The sequence below is a fragment of the Cervus canadensis genome, chromosome 6 (assembly GCF_019320065.1).
Source record: "Cervus canadensis isolate Bull #8, Minnesota chromosome 6, ASM1932006v1, whole genome shotgun sequence".
NCBI classification, from domain to species: Eukaryota; Metazoa; Chordata; class Mammalia; order Artiodactyla; family Cervidae; genus Cervus; species Cervus canadensis.
In genome coordinates, this window is record NC_057391.1 from 36,522,934 (window position 1) to 36,543,463 (window position 20,530).

Consider the following 20,530-nt stretch of genomic DNA (forward strand, 5'->3'; position numbering starts at 1 on the left):
TCCAAAGTAAATTAGAGACAAGGCTTCGGATACATTAATGATGGCACAACTATCACCAGACTTGGTAATCACAACATACTTGCCCTCCTAGGCACTGAAGACAGTCCCCTGGCCCATATAATCAGGGAAGCACTGTTCCTCCCTTCCAGAAAGTCAGTGCTCAGTGATGCGGAACGAGACACAGAGAGAAAGACACAATTTCTCCAAATCTTAGACTAAATCTATAATTCAACACAATGTCCCTGCTTTCACAGGGGAATGCTAAATAATGTGTCTTTAGAAATGGGAATCTTGGATTTGTCTGCCAAGAACTGTGAGACTCATCAAAGAACTTGTCAGGAACACTTCCCTCTTGCTGGGAAGCAGCCCAGGGAAGGAAAGAACACTCACCTAGAAGAGGCGAGACCTGGGGCCTGCTGCACCCCCACACACCCAGATAAGTCACCTCCTCTCCCCCAACCTTGATTTTCATATCTATAAAATGATGGCATTGGACACAACTAAAGATATCTGTGCTGTTTCGCCTCAGCAGCAGGCCAAAGGGTCAGAGGCATCAAAGTGTGGGACTGAATGATTTTTAAAATGTTACTGATTTGAAAGAAACAACACTTGGTACACGAATACTAGTGTTTTGCCCACCGTCCGAATCCCCGAGCGGGAAGAGAGAAGACCTCCACGACAATGCAACACGCAAAGGAAGGGAATTTATTGCTGACTCGAGTCAGGGCCCCTGCCGCAACCAGCGCAGTGGTGCAGAGCCAGAGACCCCGAGCACAAGCTGTCACACACATTTATAGGGTGCTCAATTTTCGAACATAAGCAGTAGGTAGTTGGCGCAAGCGGATTGGTTACATGTTTGCAAAGCAATTTCATTGGTCAAACACACTTTAAAACTTTCACGCGCGCGGGAATTTCCAGGGGACTCTCCCGGAGGTTTACTGGGCGCATGCTGATTGGCTGGTCTCTGGTGGCCTGTTGAGGGCAGATAATTACCCCACCCTCAGGAGAAACTGAAACTTAGGCCTACTCATAGTTCAGGGCACCTGTCATGGTGCTAGTTATGCCCGTCTCACAACTAGAATGTCAGAGAACAGGTACAGGGCACAAAATGTATTAACTCACATTGATTTCCTTTTTGTCAACCATCATGCAAATGTCCATAACATGATAATAGCAGAATTACATTTTAGCAGATAAAAACAAAACAATTGATTATGTTCACCTTCAGCTGTAACAGTTAATTGACCTGAGCCTGTTAGCATCAGTGTGTCACATAATAGTGACCTTTGGGAAGGGGACTTGTCCCTCCTGGCCTAACAAATGGTGTGGGTATCCTAATTTAAACAGAAAAATAAGGCTCCAACCCTTTCCCAGGCTTACCTGCAGGGACAGGTAGGCAGCTTTTGTTCCAATGTGATTCAGGTTGGACCCCAGGGAAACTCTGAGGCTAATTCCTAACAGTCTCTGAGTCTAACCCAGTGGTTGTCAAACCTTAGTGTACCCACGAGTCACCTGAGAAACTTATTAAAAATGCAAATTCCTAAACCCCACCCTAGAGACTCCGGTTCAGTAGGTTTGGCGCACATCACCACAGGAATGGGTATTTTAGAGATGTACCAGAAGGCAACTGTGATATAGGTCATCCAAAACCCATAGCTGAAGACACAGACTCTACATGGGTACTCAGTCAAGTACAACTTCACAACCCCATGCACTGTATCCCACCAGGCTCCTCTGTCCATGGGATTTCCTAGGTAAGAATACTGGAGTGGGTTGCCATTTCCTCCTCCAGGGGATATTCCCGACCCAGGGAGCGAACCCTCATCTCCTGCGTCTCCTGCTTTCCAGGCAGATTCTTTTACTGCTGAGTCATCCAGGAAGACACATCGGTCATTCCAAAATAGTTGAAAGGGGCCCTTGTACTAGAAAAGGGCCTGGGTTTCCTTTGTTTGGCTAAAAATTGCATAGTCAAGAATTAAATTCCAAACCAGCATGAAGAACCTTGCTTCTAAGGAAGATGGAGATGGCCTGGGCATGAATGAGCAATGCATATTCCAGATAAACAGAGACATGAATGGTCTACAATCTACATTCACTGGAATGATGACACTGAATAAGGCAGCAGTATCATTAGACACTATGTATGAAGGAGATACAACCAGTCTATCCTAAAGGAAACCAGTCCTGGGTGTTCACTGGAAGGACTGATGATGAAGCTGAAACTCCAATACTTTGGCCACCTCATGCGAAGAGTTGATTCATTGGAAAAGACCCTGATGCTGGGAGGGATTGGGAGCAGGAGGAGAAGGGGACAACAGAGGATGAGATGGCTGGATGGCATCACCGACTCGATGGACGTGAGTTTGAGTAATCTCCGGGAGTTGGTGATGGACAGCGAGGCCTGGCATGCTGCGATTCATGGGGTCACAAAGTCGGACACGACTGAGCGACTGAACTGAACTGAACTGATGAATGAATCATTCATTTGACAGGTGAAAAGCAGCAAGGGCAGAGGTCCTGGAGAGCCCTGCAACCCAAGCAGGACTTCCAAAGCATCAAACAGTTAATTTCCAATAAAGTTTGTTGTTGGGAATTAACTGTTTCTGCTTTTGCTTATCTAAAGCTTTTGAGTTTCCTAACGACCTACATTCCTAGACAAAAATTTCACTTGATTTAAGGTTCTTCACGAAGAATCCTAACTTCTCTTCCAAAGGAGCATGTATTGTTATCCTTCTCCCTGAGCTCTGCCAGTAGCTTCTCCAATGCCTTTCTTACCCTTCTTGAAGATGTAGACCTTTGCAATTCTTTGATAAGATTTCAGTTACCAGAATCTTGTCCATTTTATAAGCTTCCAGTTCATTAACTTTTAATGAGGAAGACTAATGGCTTGCAATTAAGTCACCTCCTCTGGATTAGTTGCTGCTAAGTCGCGTCAGTCATGTCCGACTCTGTGCGACCCCATAGACGGCAGCCCACCAGGCTCCCCTGTCCCTGGGATTCTCCAGGCAAGAACACTGGAGTGGGTTGCCATTTCCTTCTCCAAAGCGTGCAAGTGAAAGTGAAGTCGTGTCCAACTCTTCATGACCCCATGGACTGCAGCCTTCCAGGCTCCTCTGTCCATGGGATTTTCCAGGCAAGAGTACTGGAGAAGGTTGCCATTGCCTTCTCTGGATTAGTTAGGGAACTAAAACTCCAAGCAAGACCCTTCTCTGCCATTTTAATTCCCACCCCTTGTGGCATACTGCTAATGCTCCTGGTGTTGTAAGGTTTAGGGTCTCTGCCACTTCAAGGTGGGGACAATTCAGAGAGCAACGCTACCTTCTCCCTCACAATCCCTGCTTTAAGCCCAGGAAAAATTAAGTGAGCCCATTCTATTTTCCTCACTGAGTAAAGTGTTATGGGACCTTGACTCAAACTGTCCCCAAATATGAGAATGCTAGCATCTCAAAAAGTTGAAATTGGAAATTTCTGAAACCTCTTGCTGGGATATAAATGCCACAAAGGCAGGGACTTCAGTTTGTTCATTCTTACACCCCCGGTACCTAGAGCAGTGCATGACATACAGCAGGTGGACAAATAACACTAGGAAGATTCACACTCAGTATCTCCACAGACCTTCCATGGCTGGACCTAAGGCACATCCCCTCAGTCCTGTATTTACAGTGGCAAGCAGGAACCTGCTCCCAGCTCAGGAAAGCTGAACGAACATATCTCTTCCCAGCTCCACTTCACTGAGGTCACATGGGTAGCTGGAAATTCGTGGTAGGAATATCTACACCATCAAAATTGGCAAACACATCAAATCAAGGCTTTTTTCCAAGAAAGAGCTGGTTGTTAAACATTTACCAACATACCATTTACCAACATACCATTTACCAATATACCACTGCACTTAAGACCTACAACATCTCCTTTCAGTGAATACAAAGGCCAGAAAAAATGAAGTTCAGTTTTTGGCAGCTCCAATCTAAAAAACAATACAGTATTATGTAAAAGAATCTCTTATTTATTTTTTAAAAGAATCAATTCACCCCAGTCCCTGATTCAGGTTCCCTGCACAGCTCTATACAAGAGACTGCAATGAAACCTGAATGGGCTCCACTGTGAGGATGTTTCCCATCTGCAGAAGGTTACAGTTAATGAGAGGTAACTGAGCAAAGACGATAACAAGGATGAAGGAAAGCCTGAGGAGATGAGCCTCAGGCCCGGGCCACTAAAAGCCTAGGGAGCCGCCAAATGTAAAGCTCTTCTGAGCTGGGCAGTATGGAATCACAGACAATGATTTTAACTATAAATTACACTTTCTATTGTATTTTCAAACTTGTTTACAGCATTTACTATGTAACAAGCAACAGTCAATTTGCTTAACAAATGTTTATTCATTATTTTAGCTGCAAGTTCCATACAAGTGTCCAGTATTACCCAAACTAAAGAAACCTTTTTGACTTTTACCCTTTGGCTCACAAAAAAGCAGAAACACAAATCTGCCCATCACCCATTTAATGACTCTGGACTTGGTGAGAAAACTGAAGCTGAGGTCCACCTGACCATGGATGAGCTGGACTTGACTAGATCTCTTTAGGGGCCACAGACTAAATTTAGCACCATGGTATATGTCTTCTGTGGAGTTTAGTGGAAAAAGACAGAAGCCAAGGAGAAGGAAGCAGTCAGTGTTGCCAGAGGCCTTCTCCTTTTTGAAAAGGTGGAAGACTAGATTAGGAAGCCTCTTAAATCTTTTCCAGCTATGTAACAATGATGATAATAAAAACAAAACAAACTATAAAGCTGGTTCTATTTACCTGTTCAGGTATTACACCCCAATATGAAATCATGTCTCAGACCCAGAACAGTATTGACAATAAATAACAAAATCTCCTTAAACAGTAAATGATACGCCAGGAGAATCTGCTTATGCTATTTTTGAGCCTAAATAGGCTAGAACCCCAGAATGAGACTAAAATACAATACTGATGCTCTAAACAGAAATTTTAAATCAAAGAGAAAACAATAGTCTACCTGAATAATTTAAGCTATCAAGATGGACCCATTCTCAAACAACTAGAATTTTGGAAATCAGATATGAAGTTTCATTATTTCCTGATTCATTTATTATAATTACCATTTTATGACATCTTTTGAAGTGACTCACAGCTCTCAAATTATATTAATTTACACTGGCAACTTGGGGTTTCAAGAACATTGATTCCCCCCTCTTGCTTTTCCCACTAGCCAATACACATAACTGAAATGCACATTAAATTCACACAGTTGTGAACTACAAGCTTTGACATATTAAAACCAAGATAGATATAGAAGCCAGTTATGCCAATCTTTCAATGGACTGCAACAATTTTCTGTTTGTTTTTTAACTCAAAAGAAATTAAATAAACCCAACACTGCCTTTCCCCTCAACCTTCCACCTTCACACACATTTTTAAAGGCAGTTTTCAAAAAAGAGCACTGGGATAGATTTTCACACAGACAAATTCTCTATCACAACAAAGACATACAATTCAGTTAGAGTTTATTTTCTTTTTTAAACAACAGATAACTGTGGTGGTTGAGCACTTAATGATTTGGTATGGTGGAATTAAAGAAATCTCAACTAAAATTGGAGTGAGGATAGGCCTGTAGGGGGAGCTCTCATGCCTCACGGCGATAGTCAATTACTTCGAAAAGGCGATGTACACCTACATCTGTAGCAGAAAGGTGATGCCTACTTTACTATCCAGGCTTCCCTACTACCCTACTTCCCTTCCCAGGTGGCTCAGTGACAAAAAAAAAAATCTGTCTGCCAATGCAGGGGACACAGGTTCAATCCCTGGGTCAGGAAGATCCCCTGGAGAAAGAAACTGGCAACCCACTCCAGTATTCCTGCCTGGGAAATCCCATTGGCAAAGAAGCCAAGTGGGCTTCAGTATACGGAGTTGAAAAGAATTCAACTTAGAGTCTAAACAACAACTTTACTATCCAGCAGGAAGAAGAAAATCCTCCCTCCCACCTCCCACACACATACATACACTCTGATCAGAGACTGTAGTAATCCAACCAATGAACTGGTTGATTCTTCTTCTAAGTATGGCAAGAACCTCCATACTTTGGACTCACAGCTTCCTCCAATGGACTCTTTGGTTATTACAGCCCTTGCCCTTTCCCTCCTCTTCCCGATAATAGCAAGTTACCCTGCCTTGTTCTCTGGATTTGCCTATAGTCTTCCATAGTTCACATACCCTAAGTTGAAATTCCTCTGGCTGTTCTTAAATAACCTTGCTTTTATTGGTAAAATATCTGGCTGTTATATTACAGAGACTGACAGTATGGACAATAGCGATATTAAGGCAAAGACTAGAAACACTGACAATATTTGCGTATTTGCCAGTCATCGTGCTAGTGCTCTGCAGATATTAGCGTATAGCCTCCCAGGATTATGATACAGATAAATAAGAAAACTGGTGCTCAGCATAATTGTTTATCCTTTACTCTGCTTTCAGTTACCAAGAACTTCAAAAGCAAATATTAAAAATGTACAAATACAGGACGGTGGCCATGGAAGTCGGAATCCGCTAAGGAGTGTGTAACAACTCACCTGCCGAATCAACTAGCCCTGAAAATGGATGGCGCTGGAGCATTGGGCCCATACCCAGCTGTCGCGGGCAGTCGGAGAGAAACAAAAATTTAATTTAAAAAAAAAATGTACAAATAAAACTCCATAACACCCTTTCTAGGAAATTACCCCATTGAGAAAAAAACTTGAACAAATACTTTTTTTTAATTAAAAGATACTCATCACAGCACTACTCTTCATGGTTTAAAAAAAGAAACATCTTCCATGTCCAAAAATGTAAGAATGGTTAAATGATTAAATATCTAAATACCACACAAATGTATGAAATGGTGCCTTTAACAAATGTTTAATGATATAAAAAAATGCTCATGAATATTTACTCTTCTCTTCTTCACAACTTTCTGTGTTTTCTAAATTCTCTACTATTTTACAGTGAGACAAACATTACCTTAAAAATAATAGCAGTTAGCACAAGGACAAAATGCTAACAAGTGCCAGAACCAGAACACCCAGAACTATCTAATTCTAGAGCCCTTTGGCCCATTTACCCAACACTGATCCTATCTAAAGTGTTAGTCGCTCAGTCATGTCTGACTCTTTGCAGACCCATGGACTGTACCCTACCAGGTTCCTCTGTCCATGGAGTGAATTCTCCAGGCAAGAATACTGGAGTGGGTAGCCATTTCCTTCTCCAGGGCATCTTTCTGACCCAGGAATCGAACCCGGGTCTCCTGCACTGCAGGCAGATTCTTTACCACCTGAGCCACAAGTCCTATTTTTATCCAAAGAACATTATCCTCAAAAAAGGAGTAAGTTTGGCATGACCTACTTTTTCACAAAATAGACCATTATGACTGAGCTTTCATAATTCAAAATATTGCTTCTAGTTCTGGTTGGTTTTTTTTTTTTTTTTCCCTTAGTTTTCTGGTGCAACGTACCAGAGGCAGAGTTCAGTGTGAATAAATGTTATTATTCCAAAAGGCAACATAAACCAAGTGAGTCATTTGCCCAGAGATAGACTGGCCAGGAAACCAATGCAAAGACCAGAGCTCCCACTCCAGGCATTTCGGCTGGAAAGTAATTCATCAACAGTTCCATATCCCTGGTGAAAAGGAAATTATACCAGCAGATGCTCTATTCTTAATGAAGCTGACCATCCCTATTCTCTTTTGCATGTCTTCCTCTAGGTTTCCTTGGAACTCTAGGACAGAACATGATCCAGCAGGCAGAAAACTACACTACCAAGTGTGTTAGTGTGTTAGTCGCTCAGCTGTGTCTGACTCTTTGCAACCCCATCAACTGCAACCTGTCAGGCTCCTCTGCCCATGGAATTCTCCAGGCAAGCGTACTGGAGTGGGTTGCCATTTCCTTCTCCAGGGGATCTTCCGAACCCAGGCATTGAACCTTGGTCTCCTGCACTGCAGGCAGATTCTTCACCATCCGAGCCACCAGAGAAGCCCAACACACGACCACGAACAGTTCCCTAATAAAAACCCTTCATTTAATTTCAAGTAGTTCACATATTTTATATTCACTCCACACACATTCACAGAATACCTATTGTGTACAAAGGATTAAGATTTATCTCTGAAACACACACATTAAGACCATTTTGCAAATAAAGTTTTAAGTCTATTAGCCCTTCGACTTCCACCTTTCCCCATCTCTTCTCATATCTGCAAGTGCCATGGCAATAATGCATCTGATAACAAATTGCATTTGTTGCCTGTGAGATCATGACCACAGTTATGGAAAACATTTTAAAATTTTATTAAAAAATTTTATCTGGCCATAGCCTCGTTTCTTTTGGACTTAATTTATTTCAAGTTCAGAGCATCTGGAGCTTGAATAATCAGCTAATAATCCATCCTCAGTGTCTGCATCTTTTCAGGCAGCTTTCCATCTCTATTCCCTGTTACTATCAAGAAACCCCGATTCATTCCGTGATTTGCATGAGGCCACTCTAAGCCAGCAAGAGACTCTGTCACTCTGCTCCCAAGGGTGGCCAGTGTAAGATGTTGTCAAAGTTCTGAATTATCATCTGAAAACCTTACCATTCATCACTGTCTCTGTGGGCCACATTAGTGACAATATTTTAATCTGATAAAATATTTTTATTTTATTGCTTCATTCCTACAAAGTTATAATGTCAATATGGTCTTAATCATCTTAACATCAATGGTCTTAATGTGTGTGTTTCAGAGATAAATCTTAATCCTTTATACACAATAGGTATTCTGTAAATGTGTGTGGAGCGAATATAAAATATGTGAAGAATTTGAAGTTATAAGGTCAATAAATATTACATAGGTCAGGTAGACTAATTCACACAATGAAAACTAATTTAAAATACTCTTCTTCCTCTTCATTTATAGTTAAATCTTCCCTTTTTAAAAAGATTATGGTGATTTTACCAAGTGACTTGCTATCCTTAAAATCTTTCAGTAAGAATGATCACCATCATGGCAAGATAACACCTCCTTACACCAGTTCCACAGTTACAGGTCCAAGTCAGAATGGAAAGGTACAAGTACCTCTCTTTTCAATCATTCTTGAATTATGTAAACAATAACTATAAGCAGAGATGTGAGCTTATGTTTCTAAGAGGAGACAGAGAGTGAAAGGAATATCTGAAGAATGAGAGCAGTTAGCCAAGGAAGAGATTTTATGGATAAAGGAACAACAGAAGATAAGGCGAGGAGACTGGAAAGAAAATAATGTGCCCTGGGAACCATGGGTGGTTTGGAATTCCTGGAGTGGAAGAGGTGAGCTGGAGAGGGAAACAGGGGCCAGGCTGCAGAATGTCACTATAAGGAAACAGAGGGAATAGGAGGTCAGGGAAAGGTTCCAGACAGGAGAGTGACATGATCAGAGTCGTTAACGGAAGATAATCAGGACAGGTGAAAATGGAAGTATAAAACATGTTCGTTCTCCCAAGAAGCCTAACTGTGAACAGAAGAAGAAAGACACTAAAGGGGGAGAAATGCAAAAGGGACCGGCATAAGAGCCAGGTGGAGTAAGAGACAATAAAGGTAAAGGAATGAGACAGAAGACTGTTGGAGGATATGGATACTAATGAGCTTGTAAGTATTGACATAAGAACTTGAAAGCTTTACTCACCAGACACCTCCTTCCTGTTCTAAAGGAACATTTAAATCTAGATTTCTCATCCAGAACGCCAAGTCTTCTGGTTTCAAGCTACACAGACTGTGGTCTGAAGACCAATAGCATCAACAGCATCTAGAAGCTTGTTAGAAATGCAGAATCTCAGGCTCCATCCCAGATCTCCAGAATCAGAACCTCTATTGTAACAAGATCTCTGGCAGATTCACTTACACACTGAAGTTTGAGAAGCACAACTACAGACTAACTCTGGAGACCTTTAAGGAATTGTGAAGAATAGGAAAGGAACCAGAAGACTAGAGACAGGAAAAAGAGGAGAAAATATACAGCAAAATTCATATTGGTCAAGCTGACACTAGTGACAGGATGACCAGAAGTAATCACTAGGGCCAGCACAGATGCACTAAGTATCAATCATGCCCAAGAGAACAGATTTATGGTTGCCAAAGCGGGGAGGGTTGGGGGAGTGATAGAGTGGGAGGTTGGGGTTAGCAGATGTAAGCTATTATATATGGAATGGACAAACAACAAGGTCCTACTGTGTATCACAGGGAACTATACTCAATATCCCGTGATAAACTACCATGGTGGGAAAAAAATACCAAAAAAGAATATATAAAACTGAGTCACTGTTATAAAGCAGAAATTAACACAGAATTGTAAATCAACTATACTTCAATTTGGAAAAAGAATAAATCATGCCAGATTCTCTTTATTTTCTATCAGTAAGCCTAGGAGATACAATAGACCTATCTGGTTTTCAACAAAGCACCTGATAAAATGTCTCAAAATACTTTGGTAAGTAAGATATGTATGGACTGGGTAATAGTTCTATTCAATCCATTCATAATTGGTTTACTAATTATTTCAAAAGGGTTTTAACTAGCAAATTAAAAGTAGACTGGATTTTACCATATCTCTAATGACAAGACTTCCAACCTTCTCTCCCGAACCATTCAATGCTTTTTAAAATTTATATACCAGATCTCTAATGACAAGACTTCCAACTTTCTCTCCCTAGATCATTCAACACTTTTGAAAATTTTGATAATTTAGGAGACACCAAAGATACACTTCTCTGGTAGCTCAGTGGTAAAGAATCGACCTGCAATGCAGGAGATGCAGGTTTGATCCCTAGGTCAGGAAGATCCCCTGGAGAAGAAAATGGCAACCCATTCCAGCATTCTTTCCTGGGAAATCCCAAGGACAGAGGAGCCTGGCAGGCTACAGTCCATGGGCTCATGAAGAATTGAACACAACTTAGAAACTCAACAACAACAACCAAAGATACACAGCTGGTTATCACTGAAAGCAAAAATGTTACTTGGCATCATCAAGATCCACTCTCCTCCCCCACAAAATTAACAGGTTGATACAAAGAATTAAAACATCTTAGTTACATTTAGATGAATTTAAATGATGAAACTAACCTGGGCTCCTAAACAATAAAGACAGGTTGATGAAAAAGAAGCATAACAGCAGCAAAATAAAGGCTTGGGCATTTGAGAGATGCTAAATTCAATATGAGTCAATATTTAATGAGACATTAACATGAAGTCAAAAGGATGTGAGTTCAGTTCAACCTACCTGCCAAACTCCCTAACAAGACTCATGTTAGATTAAAAGAGGGCAGCAAAAAAATGAATAAATAATAAAAATAAAAGAGGGCAGCAGAAATTTAAATTACCTTTTGCATTCTGTAACTTGAGATAGTACACAAAGATCCCATAGTAAAAATTAAAGATGCCTGATATTAACAATAAGAAGTTCTAATAAGCAGACCAAATTGAAGTGTACTTTAGAGATGCCCACGTACTCCCTTGTTGTTCACAGTCTAACAAGAGATTTGCATGCTAAATCAGTCATAATTCTCCCCAAAGTCAAATAGCCTTTAATTGGTCCTTCTGATCACCCACTTGCCTCTCTGTTCTCCTTTGTGCCAAACTTAACATGACCCTTGACTATATTATGTGTGTTCCCATAACTACACTGCTTGTGGCTTTATTTATAAAGACTTAGCTTCCCAGTCTGGGATCGTTACTGCATACATATTGGATATTTAGAGGGCACATTTAGGTTTAAAGCATCTCAGGGATGTTGGCCTGGGAAATCCAGACTAGTGACAGATGGGTGGAGCTTCAAGGCCTTAATTACTGAAGTATTAAGAAGCCCCAAGAAGGTGGAGCCCAGCATGAATGAAAGGAATGAAGGCAAAAGAAGCCCAAAATACTAGGGATGGCATATGACACGTACCCATAAGATGATGCGTATTGTCTAAAATTTTATTTCAATTTCAAAGTTTTGTCAGTAAAAAATAAATTCTGCATAGTACAAATGGAAGGATGATTTAGTGTTTTCCAATTTAGGTAACTTCAGACAGTTCTATCATATTTCTGACTGCTAACTATTCCAGTTGAAATTCCATATGGAGATATGAGGTTGTGAGACAGAGACGGAGCACCTGAAAATAAGATGAAGCACTCAAGTTACCCCACCACTACTTTTATAAAGGATATACCTCAAAAGGCAACCAACCTCCTGTCTTTTGAATAAATAATTTAGTTATTACTTATAGAATATGGGCTGAGATGGAGATGGTTAGCAGAGGCAGAATTAGGAAATTAATCTCACTCATAAAATTTTGAGGTAAGTTTCATTACCTAAGTCAGATTTGAGAAGGGGCCCTGCTTATTCAAATCCTGAGTATCTATCTTTTCCATATTACCTTCAGATATTAAGTAACACTAGCTATTCAAATGGAGAAGCCAATGGCAGACCACTCCAGTACTCTTGCCTGGAAAATCCCATGGACAAAGGAGCCTAGTAGACTGCAGTCCATGGAGTCACAAAGAGTTGGAAATGACTGAGCGACTTCACTTGCACTTTTCACTTTCATGCTTTGGAGAAGGCAATGGCAGCCCACTCCAGTACTCTTGCCTGGAAAATGCCACGGACAGAGGAGCCTAGTAGACTGCAGTCCATGGGGTCGCAAAGAGTCGGACACAACTGAGCGACTTCACTTGCACTTTTCACTTTCATGCATTGGAGAAGGAAATGGCAACCCACTCCAGTGTTCTTGCCTGGAGAATCCCAGGGATGGCAGAGCCTGGTGGACTGCCGTCTATGGGGTCGCACAGGGTCGTACACGACTGAAGCGACTTAGCAGCAGCAGCAGCTATTCAAAGAGGGGTAGAACTAGTGCCAATAACCCCAAACTTAAATTACTACTTCCTCCCCATCCCAACCGTTCATTGCAAATATGAGTTGACTAAAAGCTGTTTCCCAGGTGGCTCAGACGGTAAAGCATCTGCCTACAATGCAGAAGACTTGGGTTCAATCCCTGGGTCGGAAAGATTTCCTGGAGAAGGAAATGGCAACCCACTCGAGTATTCTTGCCTGGAAAATCCCATGGATGGAGGAGCCTGGTAGGACAGTCCATGGGGTCTCAAAGAGTCAGACATGACTGAGCAACTTCACTTTCTTTAACTTAATGCTACTACTCCCATAGGAGGAAAAAAACACATCTTCTAATGACCCAGACACTTAAATAACCAGTCTTTCCTTTCACTCCCCTAACATCTAACCTCACTGCTTGGCCCCTGGGGCTATAACTTGGGAGTTAACCTGCATGATGCCCACCTAAGAAGACACTAAGAAGTTGACTGGGCATCCCTCAGATGAATGTTAAAGTGTGAAGCACCTGCACCAAAATCACATAGAGCATTCATTAAAAATATGGGCTGCAAGATCCCAGGCCAGGGGTCTTGGAACCTATGGTGGCTCAGTAGTAAAGAACCTGCCTGCCAATGATCTGCCTGCCAGTGCAGGAGACACGGGTTAGATCCCTGGTCCAGGAAGATCCCACAAGCCATGTGGCAACTAAGCCCACACAGCACAACTATTGAGCCTGTGCCACAACTACCGAAGCCCGCGGGCTCTAGAGCCTGCGCTCTGCAACAAGAGAAGCCACCGCAATGAGAAGCCCACCCACCCCAGTGAAGAGTAGCCCCTGCTTGCCACAACTAGAGAAAGCTCATGTGAAGCAACAAAGACCCACCACAGTCAAAAATAAATAAATAAAATTATATTAAAAAAAGGCCCCAGGCCAAACCCACTGAAACAGAATTTCTGATGGTGGAACTCAGGAACCTGTACTTTTTAACGAGTGATTTTTATGCACACTACCTTTAAAGAATCTCTACCTCTCAATGACAATCACAAAGAGACGAAGTGATTTACCATGTCAACCCATCACTCAACAGCAGGGCCAAGGCTAGAATCCACCATTCCTGAGCACCTGGTATGAACTTCACCAACTAGAGCCCAAGGACTTGGTACCAAATAGAAAAAATGATTTGGCGCTCTACAGAGAAAAGTCCCATCCAGTCTTAACAATAATGGCATCCCACAGAGAAATAGCCATCTAGTCCTCAATCCTGCCTTTCACGTGGCAGAGGCAGAAAGCTTCATTTTAGGTCTTCTGATAATTTGTAGAATTACCACTGCTAAAGATTCACAGCCTTGGGAGAAGGCCATGGAAACAACAGGACAAACACAAAAGGTGCTATTTTCATCAATCAGTGAGAGGGTCTAGAAACCGAAATTTGATTATTTTGTCTCAGCTTGAGTTGCGCTTGAACTTTATGTTCCTGGAAATTACATTCACACTCAGGTTGACTTCAGAGAGTTATTCTTTCTTTTCCATTTAACAGCATTTGGAAGTGCTTTTTGTCCTAAGACACTGCACAGGAAGCCCCCACAAAAAGAAGCTGTAATTAAAGGTGTAAATGAGCACACACAGGGATGCTCAGGGAGCCAGGGAATAAACATCACAAACCCTCTAACACGAGGCAGAGGTATCCTCAGACATTCTTACTCAGAAAATACAAAGTCACTCTTAATACAAGACACTCTCAACTACTTTATTTGGAACAAGTAATAAATTACTTAATTTGGAATTTTGTCTGCAGAAGGCATAATGACCTAAAATTATCATATTCAATATTATTTTAGTCTTCTTATAAAGGTTATCTGATGAAATATCAGTAATTTTAATAGGAGGCAACAGTATCGTTCATGTTTCATGGGCATGTAAACTCACAACTGCAAGTTTTATCAGCTCTCATTAATAAGCCATACATGATAATGTCATAGAGTTTGTGAATGGCAACCAGATAAATATGGAGACCAAAAAATGTCCTAAAGGAATCAGAATGCTTACTTGTGGCGTAGGTTGAAATTTCAGTGTAAGTTTAAAAAAAATAAAAGTAGTGTCTCTCTTACCCAGCTTGGAAGTGATGATGGGCCTTAAAACTATAAAACATGAAAGTGTAGTCGCCCGAACTTATCCAACTCTTTGAAACCCCATGAACTGTAGTCTGCCAGGCCCCTCTATCCACAGACTTCTCCAGGCAAGAATACTGGAGTGGATTTCCATTCCCTTCTCCAGAGGATCTTCCTAACCCAGGGATTGAACCTGGGTCTCCCACATTGGAGGCAGATTCTTTACTGTCTGAGCCACCAGGGAAACCAAATAAAAACTCTATAAAAGTGGCTCTAAAATGCTTCTGGCAAAAGCAGTTGCTGATATGAAAGAGATATGTATAAAATTTGAAAAAACTCGTTTCATCAATTTTAAGTAGGAAAAAAGGCAGTTCTAAATTAACCTACTATTTGTCAAAAACTTAATTAATTAATTAATTAATTAACCTACTATTTGTCATTGGAACTGGAAAATTTCACCAAGGCATCAGGGCTCCCGAGGTGGCCCTAGTGGTAAAGAATCTGTCTGACAATGCAGGAGATGGAAGAGACTCGGATTCAATCCCTGGGTCAGGAAGATCCTCTGGAGGAGGGTACGGCAACGCACTCCAGTATTCTTGCCTGGAGAATCTCCACCGACACAGGAGCCTGGTGGACTACAGTCCACAGGGCTGCAAAGAGTCAGACACAACTGAAACAATTTAGCACACAAGGCAATGCCAAAGAACATTCAAACTACCGCACAATTGCACTCATCTCACATGCTAGCAAAGTAATGCTCAAAATTCTCCAAGCCAGGCTTCAGCAGTATGTAAACTAAGAACTTCCAGATGTTCAAGCTGGATTTAGAAAAGGCAGAAGAACCAGAGATCAATTGCCAACATCCACTGGATCATTAAAAAAGCAATAGAATTACAGAAAAACATCTAATTCTGTTTTATTGACTATGCCAAAGCCTTTGATTGTGTGGATCACAACAAACTGTGGAAAACTCTTAAAGAGATGGGAATGCCAGACCACTTTACCTGCCTCCTGTAAAATCTGTATGCAGATCAAGAAGCAACAGTTAGAATCAGACATGAAACAACAGACTGGTTCCAAATTGAGAGAGGAGTACGTCAAGGCTGTATATGGTCACCCTGTTTATTTAACTTACATGCAGAATACATCATGAGAAATGCTGGGTTAGAGGAAGCACAAGCTGGAATCAAGATTTCTGGGAGAAATATCAATAACCTCAGATATGCAGATGATACCACCCAAATGGCAGAAAGCAGGGAGGAACTAAAGAGCCTCTTGATGAAAGTGAAAGGGGAGAGTGAAAAACCTGGCTTAAAACTCAACCTTCAAAAAATAAAGATCATGGCATCTGGTCCCATCAGTTCAGTTCAGTTCACTCACTCAGTCGTGTCCGACACTTTGGAACCCCATGGACTGGAGCACACCAGGCCTCCCTGTCCATCACCAACTCCTGGTGTTTACTCAAACTCATGTCCATTGAGTTGGTGATGCCATCCAACCATCTCATCCTCTGTCGTCCCCTTCTCCTCCTGCCCTCAATAGTTCCCAGCATCAGGGTCTTTTCAAATGAGTCAGTTTTTCACATCAAGTGGCCAAAGTATTGGAGCTTCAGCTTCAGCATCAGTCCTTCCAATGAATATTCAGGACTGATTTCCTTTAGGATGGACTGGTCTTCTCCAACACCACAGTTCAAAAGCATCAATTCTTCCACCCTCAGCTTTCTTTATAGGCCAACTCTCACATCCATACATGACTACTGGAAAAACCACAGCATTCACTAGATGAACTTTGTCACCAAAGTAATGTCTCTGCTTTTACATATGCTGTCTAGGTTGGTCATAACTTTTCATCCAAGGAGTAAGAGTCTTTTAATTTCATGGCCACAGTCACCATCAGCAGTGATTTTGGAGCCTCCCAAAAAAGTCTGTCACTGTTTCCATTGTTTCCCCATCTATTTGCCATGAAGTGATGGGACTGGATGCCATAATCTTAGTTTATGAATGTTGAGCTTTAAGCCAACTTTTTCACTCTCCTCTTTCACTTTCATCAAGAGGCTCTTTAGTTCTTCTTTGCTTTCTGCCATAAGGGTGGTGTCATCTGCATATCTGAGGTTATTGATATTTCTCCCAGAAATCTTGATTCCAGCTTGTGCTTCCTCCAACCCAGCATTTCTCATGATGTATTCTGCATATAAGTTAAATAAGCAGGGTGACCATATACAGCCTTGACATACTCCTGTCCCTATTTGGAACCAGTCTGTTTTTCCATGGCCAGTTCTAACTGCTGCTTCTTGACCTGCATACAGATTTCACAAGAGGCAGGTCAGATGGTCTGGTATTCCCATTTCTTTCAGAATTTTCCACAGTTTGTTGTGATCCACACAGTCAAAGGCTTTGGCATAGTCAATAAAGCAGAAATAGATATTTTCCCAGAACTCTCTTACTTTTTCGATGATCCAACGGATGTTGGCAATTTGACCTCTGGTTCCTCTGCCTTTTCTAAATTCAGCTTGAACATCTGGAAGTTCTTGGTTCACATACTGCTGAAGCCTGGCTTGGAGAATTTTAAAACTTACTTTACTAGCATGTGAGATGAGTGCAATTGTGCAGTAGTTTGAGCATTCTACGACATTGCCTTTCTTTGGGATTGGAAAGAAAACTGACCTTTTCCAGTCCTGTGCCACTGCTGAGTTTTCCAAATTTGCTGACATATTGAGTGCAGCACTTTCATAGCATCATCTTTCAGGACTTGAAATAGCTCAACTGGAATTCCATCACCTCCACTAGCTTTGTTCGTAGTGATGCTTTCTAAGACCCACTTGATTTCGCATTCCAGGATGTCTGGCACTAGGTGAGTGATCATACCATCATGATTATCTGAGTCATGAAGATCTTTGTTTATATAGTTCTTCTGTGTATTCTTGCCACCTCTTTTTAATATCTTCTGCTTCTGTTAGGTCCATACCATTTCTGTCCTTTCTTGTGCCTATGTTTGCATGAAATGTTCCCTTGGTATCTCTAATTTTCTTGAAGAGATCTTTAGTCTTTTGCATTCTATTGTTTTCCTCTATTTCTTTGCACTGATCACTGAGGAAGGTTTTCTTATCTCTCCTTGCTATTTTTGGAACTCTGCATTCAGATGGGTATATCTTTCCATTTCTCCTTTGCTTTTCACTTCTCTTCTTAGCTATTTGTAAGGCATCCTCAGACAGCCATTTTTCTTTTTTGCATTTCTTTTTCTTTGGGATGGTCTTGATCCCTGTCTCCTACGCAATGTCACGAACCTCCATCCATAGTTCTTCAGGCACTGTGTCTATCAAATCTAATCCCTTGAATCTATTTCTCACTTCCACTTTATAATGGTAAGGGGTTTGATTTAGGTCATATCTGAATGATCTAGTGGTTTTCCCTACTTTTTTCAATTTAAGTCTGAATTTGGCAATAAGGAGTTCATGATCTGAGCCACAGTCCACTCCCGTGCTTGTTTTTGCTGACTGTATAGAGCTTCTCCATCTTTGGCTGCAAAGAATATAATCAATCTCATTTTTGAATTGACCATCTGGTGACGTCCATGTGTAGAGTCATCTCTTGTGTTGTTGGAAGAGGATGTTTCCTATGAACAGTGCATTCTCTTGGCAAAATTCTATTCGCCTTTGCCAACTGCTTCATTCTGTATTCCAAGGCCAAATTTGCCTGCCCCATCACTTCATGGCAAATTGATGGGGAAACAATGGAAACAGTGACAGACTTTATTTTGGGGGGCTCCAAAATCACTGCAGATGGTGATTGCAGCCATGAAATTAAAAGACACTTGCTCCTTGGAAGAAAAGCTATGACCAACCTAGACAGTATATTAAAAAGCAAAGACATTACTTTACTGACAAAGGTCCGTCTAATGAGTGCTATGGTTTTTCCAGTAGTCATGTATGGATCAGAGAGCTAGACCATAAAGAAAGCTGAGTGCCAGAGAATTAATGCTTTTGAACTGTGGTACTGGAGAAGACTGTTGAGAGTCTCATGGACTGCAAGGAGATCAAATCAGTCAATCCTAAAGGAAATCAATCCTGGATATTCATTGGAAGGACTGATGCTGAAGCTGAAGCTCCAATACTTTGGTCACCTGATGCAAAAAACTGACTCATTTGAAAAGACCCTGATGCTGGGAAAGATTGAAGGCAGGAGGAGAAGGGGATGACAGAGGATGAGATGGTTGGATGGCATCACCAACTCGATGGACATGAATTTGAGTAAGCTCAGGAGTTGGTGATGGGCAGGGAAGCCTAGCATGCTGCAGTCCATGGGGTCACAAAGAGTTGGACACAACTGAACTGACTGACTGACTGACCAAGGCATCAAGACACATTAAAGTATATCAAAGTAAGGAAGTCAGATCAAGAAACACATTTTTCAATGTTCAAATGGTTTTAACACTTGATTCCTCACTCACCTGCAAGAATAGATGGAGAGCTGTGCCCACCACTGAGTCCCACCCACCCAGGTGAGAAGGGAGGGGCTGCCCATCTCTCCCCTCAAGCCTAGAAAGAAGCTTCAACAAACCCAGGCAGACAGCTTGGTGTGTGTCCCTTACAACCGAAGTTCACAGTGAATGGCGACTGGTTCCCATCTGAGAAACCTACAGGGCAAGAGATGGGTTGATGGGCTGCTTAAAGAAGAGGCTAAAGTGGGCAGCCTGCACTCCCAGAATTTTTGGGGCCAAGGATGCATGTGAGTTTCCTTGGCTCAGATGTGGGCTATGGTTTAAAAGCAATGGCATGGGGTCAGGTCATGACTTCTCCAAGAGGGTCACCTGCAAGAATAAACAGTCCTCAGCAGAAAGAAGCTGGAGGTCTAGCAGCATTCACAGAAGCTGAGGACAGAGTGGGCTACCAGACAAGAATATGGGAAGACACCACCACCATCAAGGGATAAGGGATAGTCCAGAAAGCATGACACCAATTACAACAGGATAAGTCTTTCTGATCTTTTCTGTCCCTCCTACATTTCCCCCCTTCACCCCTATACTATCAGGCACAACTTTGGCTTCAATCCAAAAAGTCAAGAAACCTTGGCCAGAGCTCAAGATAGGGAAGGAAGCCAACCAGACAGTTTTACCCAACTTCAAGCTTCTCCCAGGCAACAGACCTGAACTGGGGGTTGTGGGAAAGGGAGAAGTTTTCATTTTCAATCAAGTTTGGTGTTTTGCCTCTTTCGTCAGAGGCACACACTATGTACTAAATTGGGAGTGTTTTAAGACTTAAGAATAACCAGAAAAGTTGCAGTTTCTCATGCTTTCATTTAAGAAGTCATATAAATGGAATTGAAATTAAAAGGAACAAAACACTGAAACACACAATTAGGATGAATCTTCAGGGAATTATATTGAGTGAAGAAACCAATCCCAAAAGGTTCCACACAATATTATCCTATTTATATAATCATCTTGAAATGACAAAATTATAGAAACTGAGGTCAAATTAGTGGTTGCAGAGTAAGAAAGGGTAGGAGCAAGAGGAAAGTGGATGTGGTTACAAAGGGGCAAAGAGAGGCTTAAACCAACAGA

The 20,530-nt window shown here is 41.6% G+C and overlaps 1 protein-coding gene across 3 annotated transcripts in view; it reads right to left on the minus strand.

Moving 5' to 3' along the window:
• The window catches only part of GPR176 (G protein-coupled receptor 176), a 114,037-nt gene that overhangs the window by 72,435 nt on the left and 21,072 nt on the right, over nucleotides 1-20,530 (minus strand). The window contains exon 1 of one of the 3 annotated variants that reach the window (XM_043471442.1): nucleotides 9,686-10,643. The exons of the other annotated variants lie outside the window; for them this stretch is intronic. Coding sequence (XP_043327377.1) covers nucleotides 9,686-9,735 — 50 coding nt within the window. The 5' untranslated portion in view covers nucleotides 9,736-10,643. Of the gene's footprint in view, nucleotides 1-9,685; nucleotides 10,644-20,530 lie in introns of those variants that run through there. 3 annotated transcript variants of the gene reach the window in all.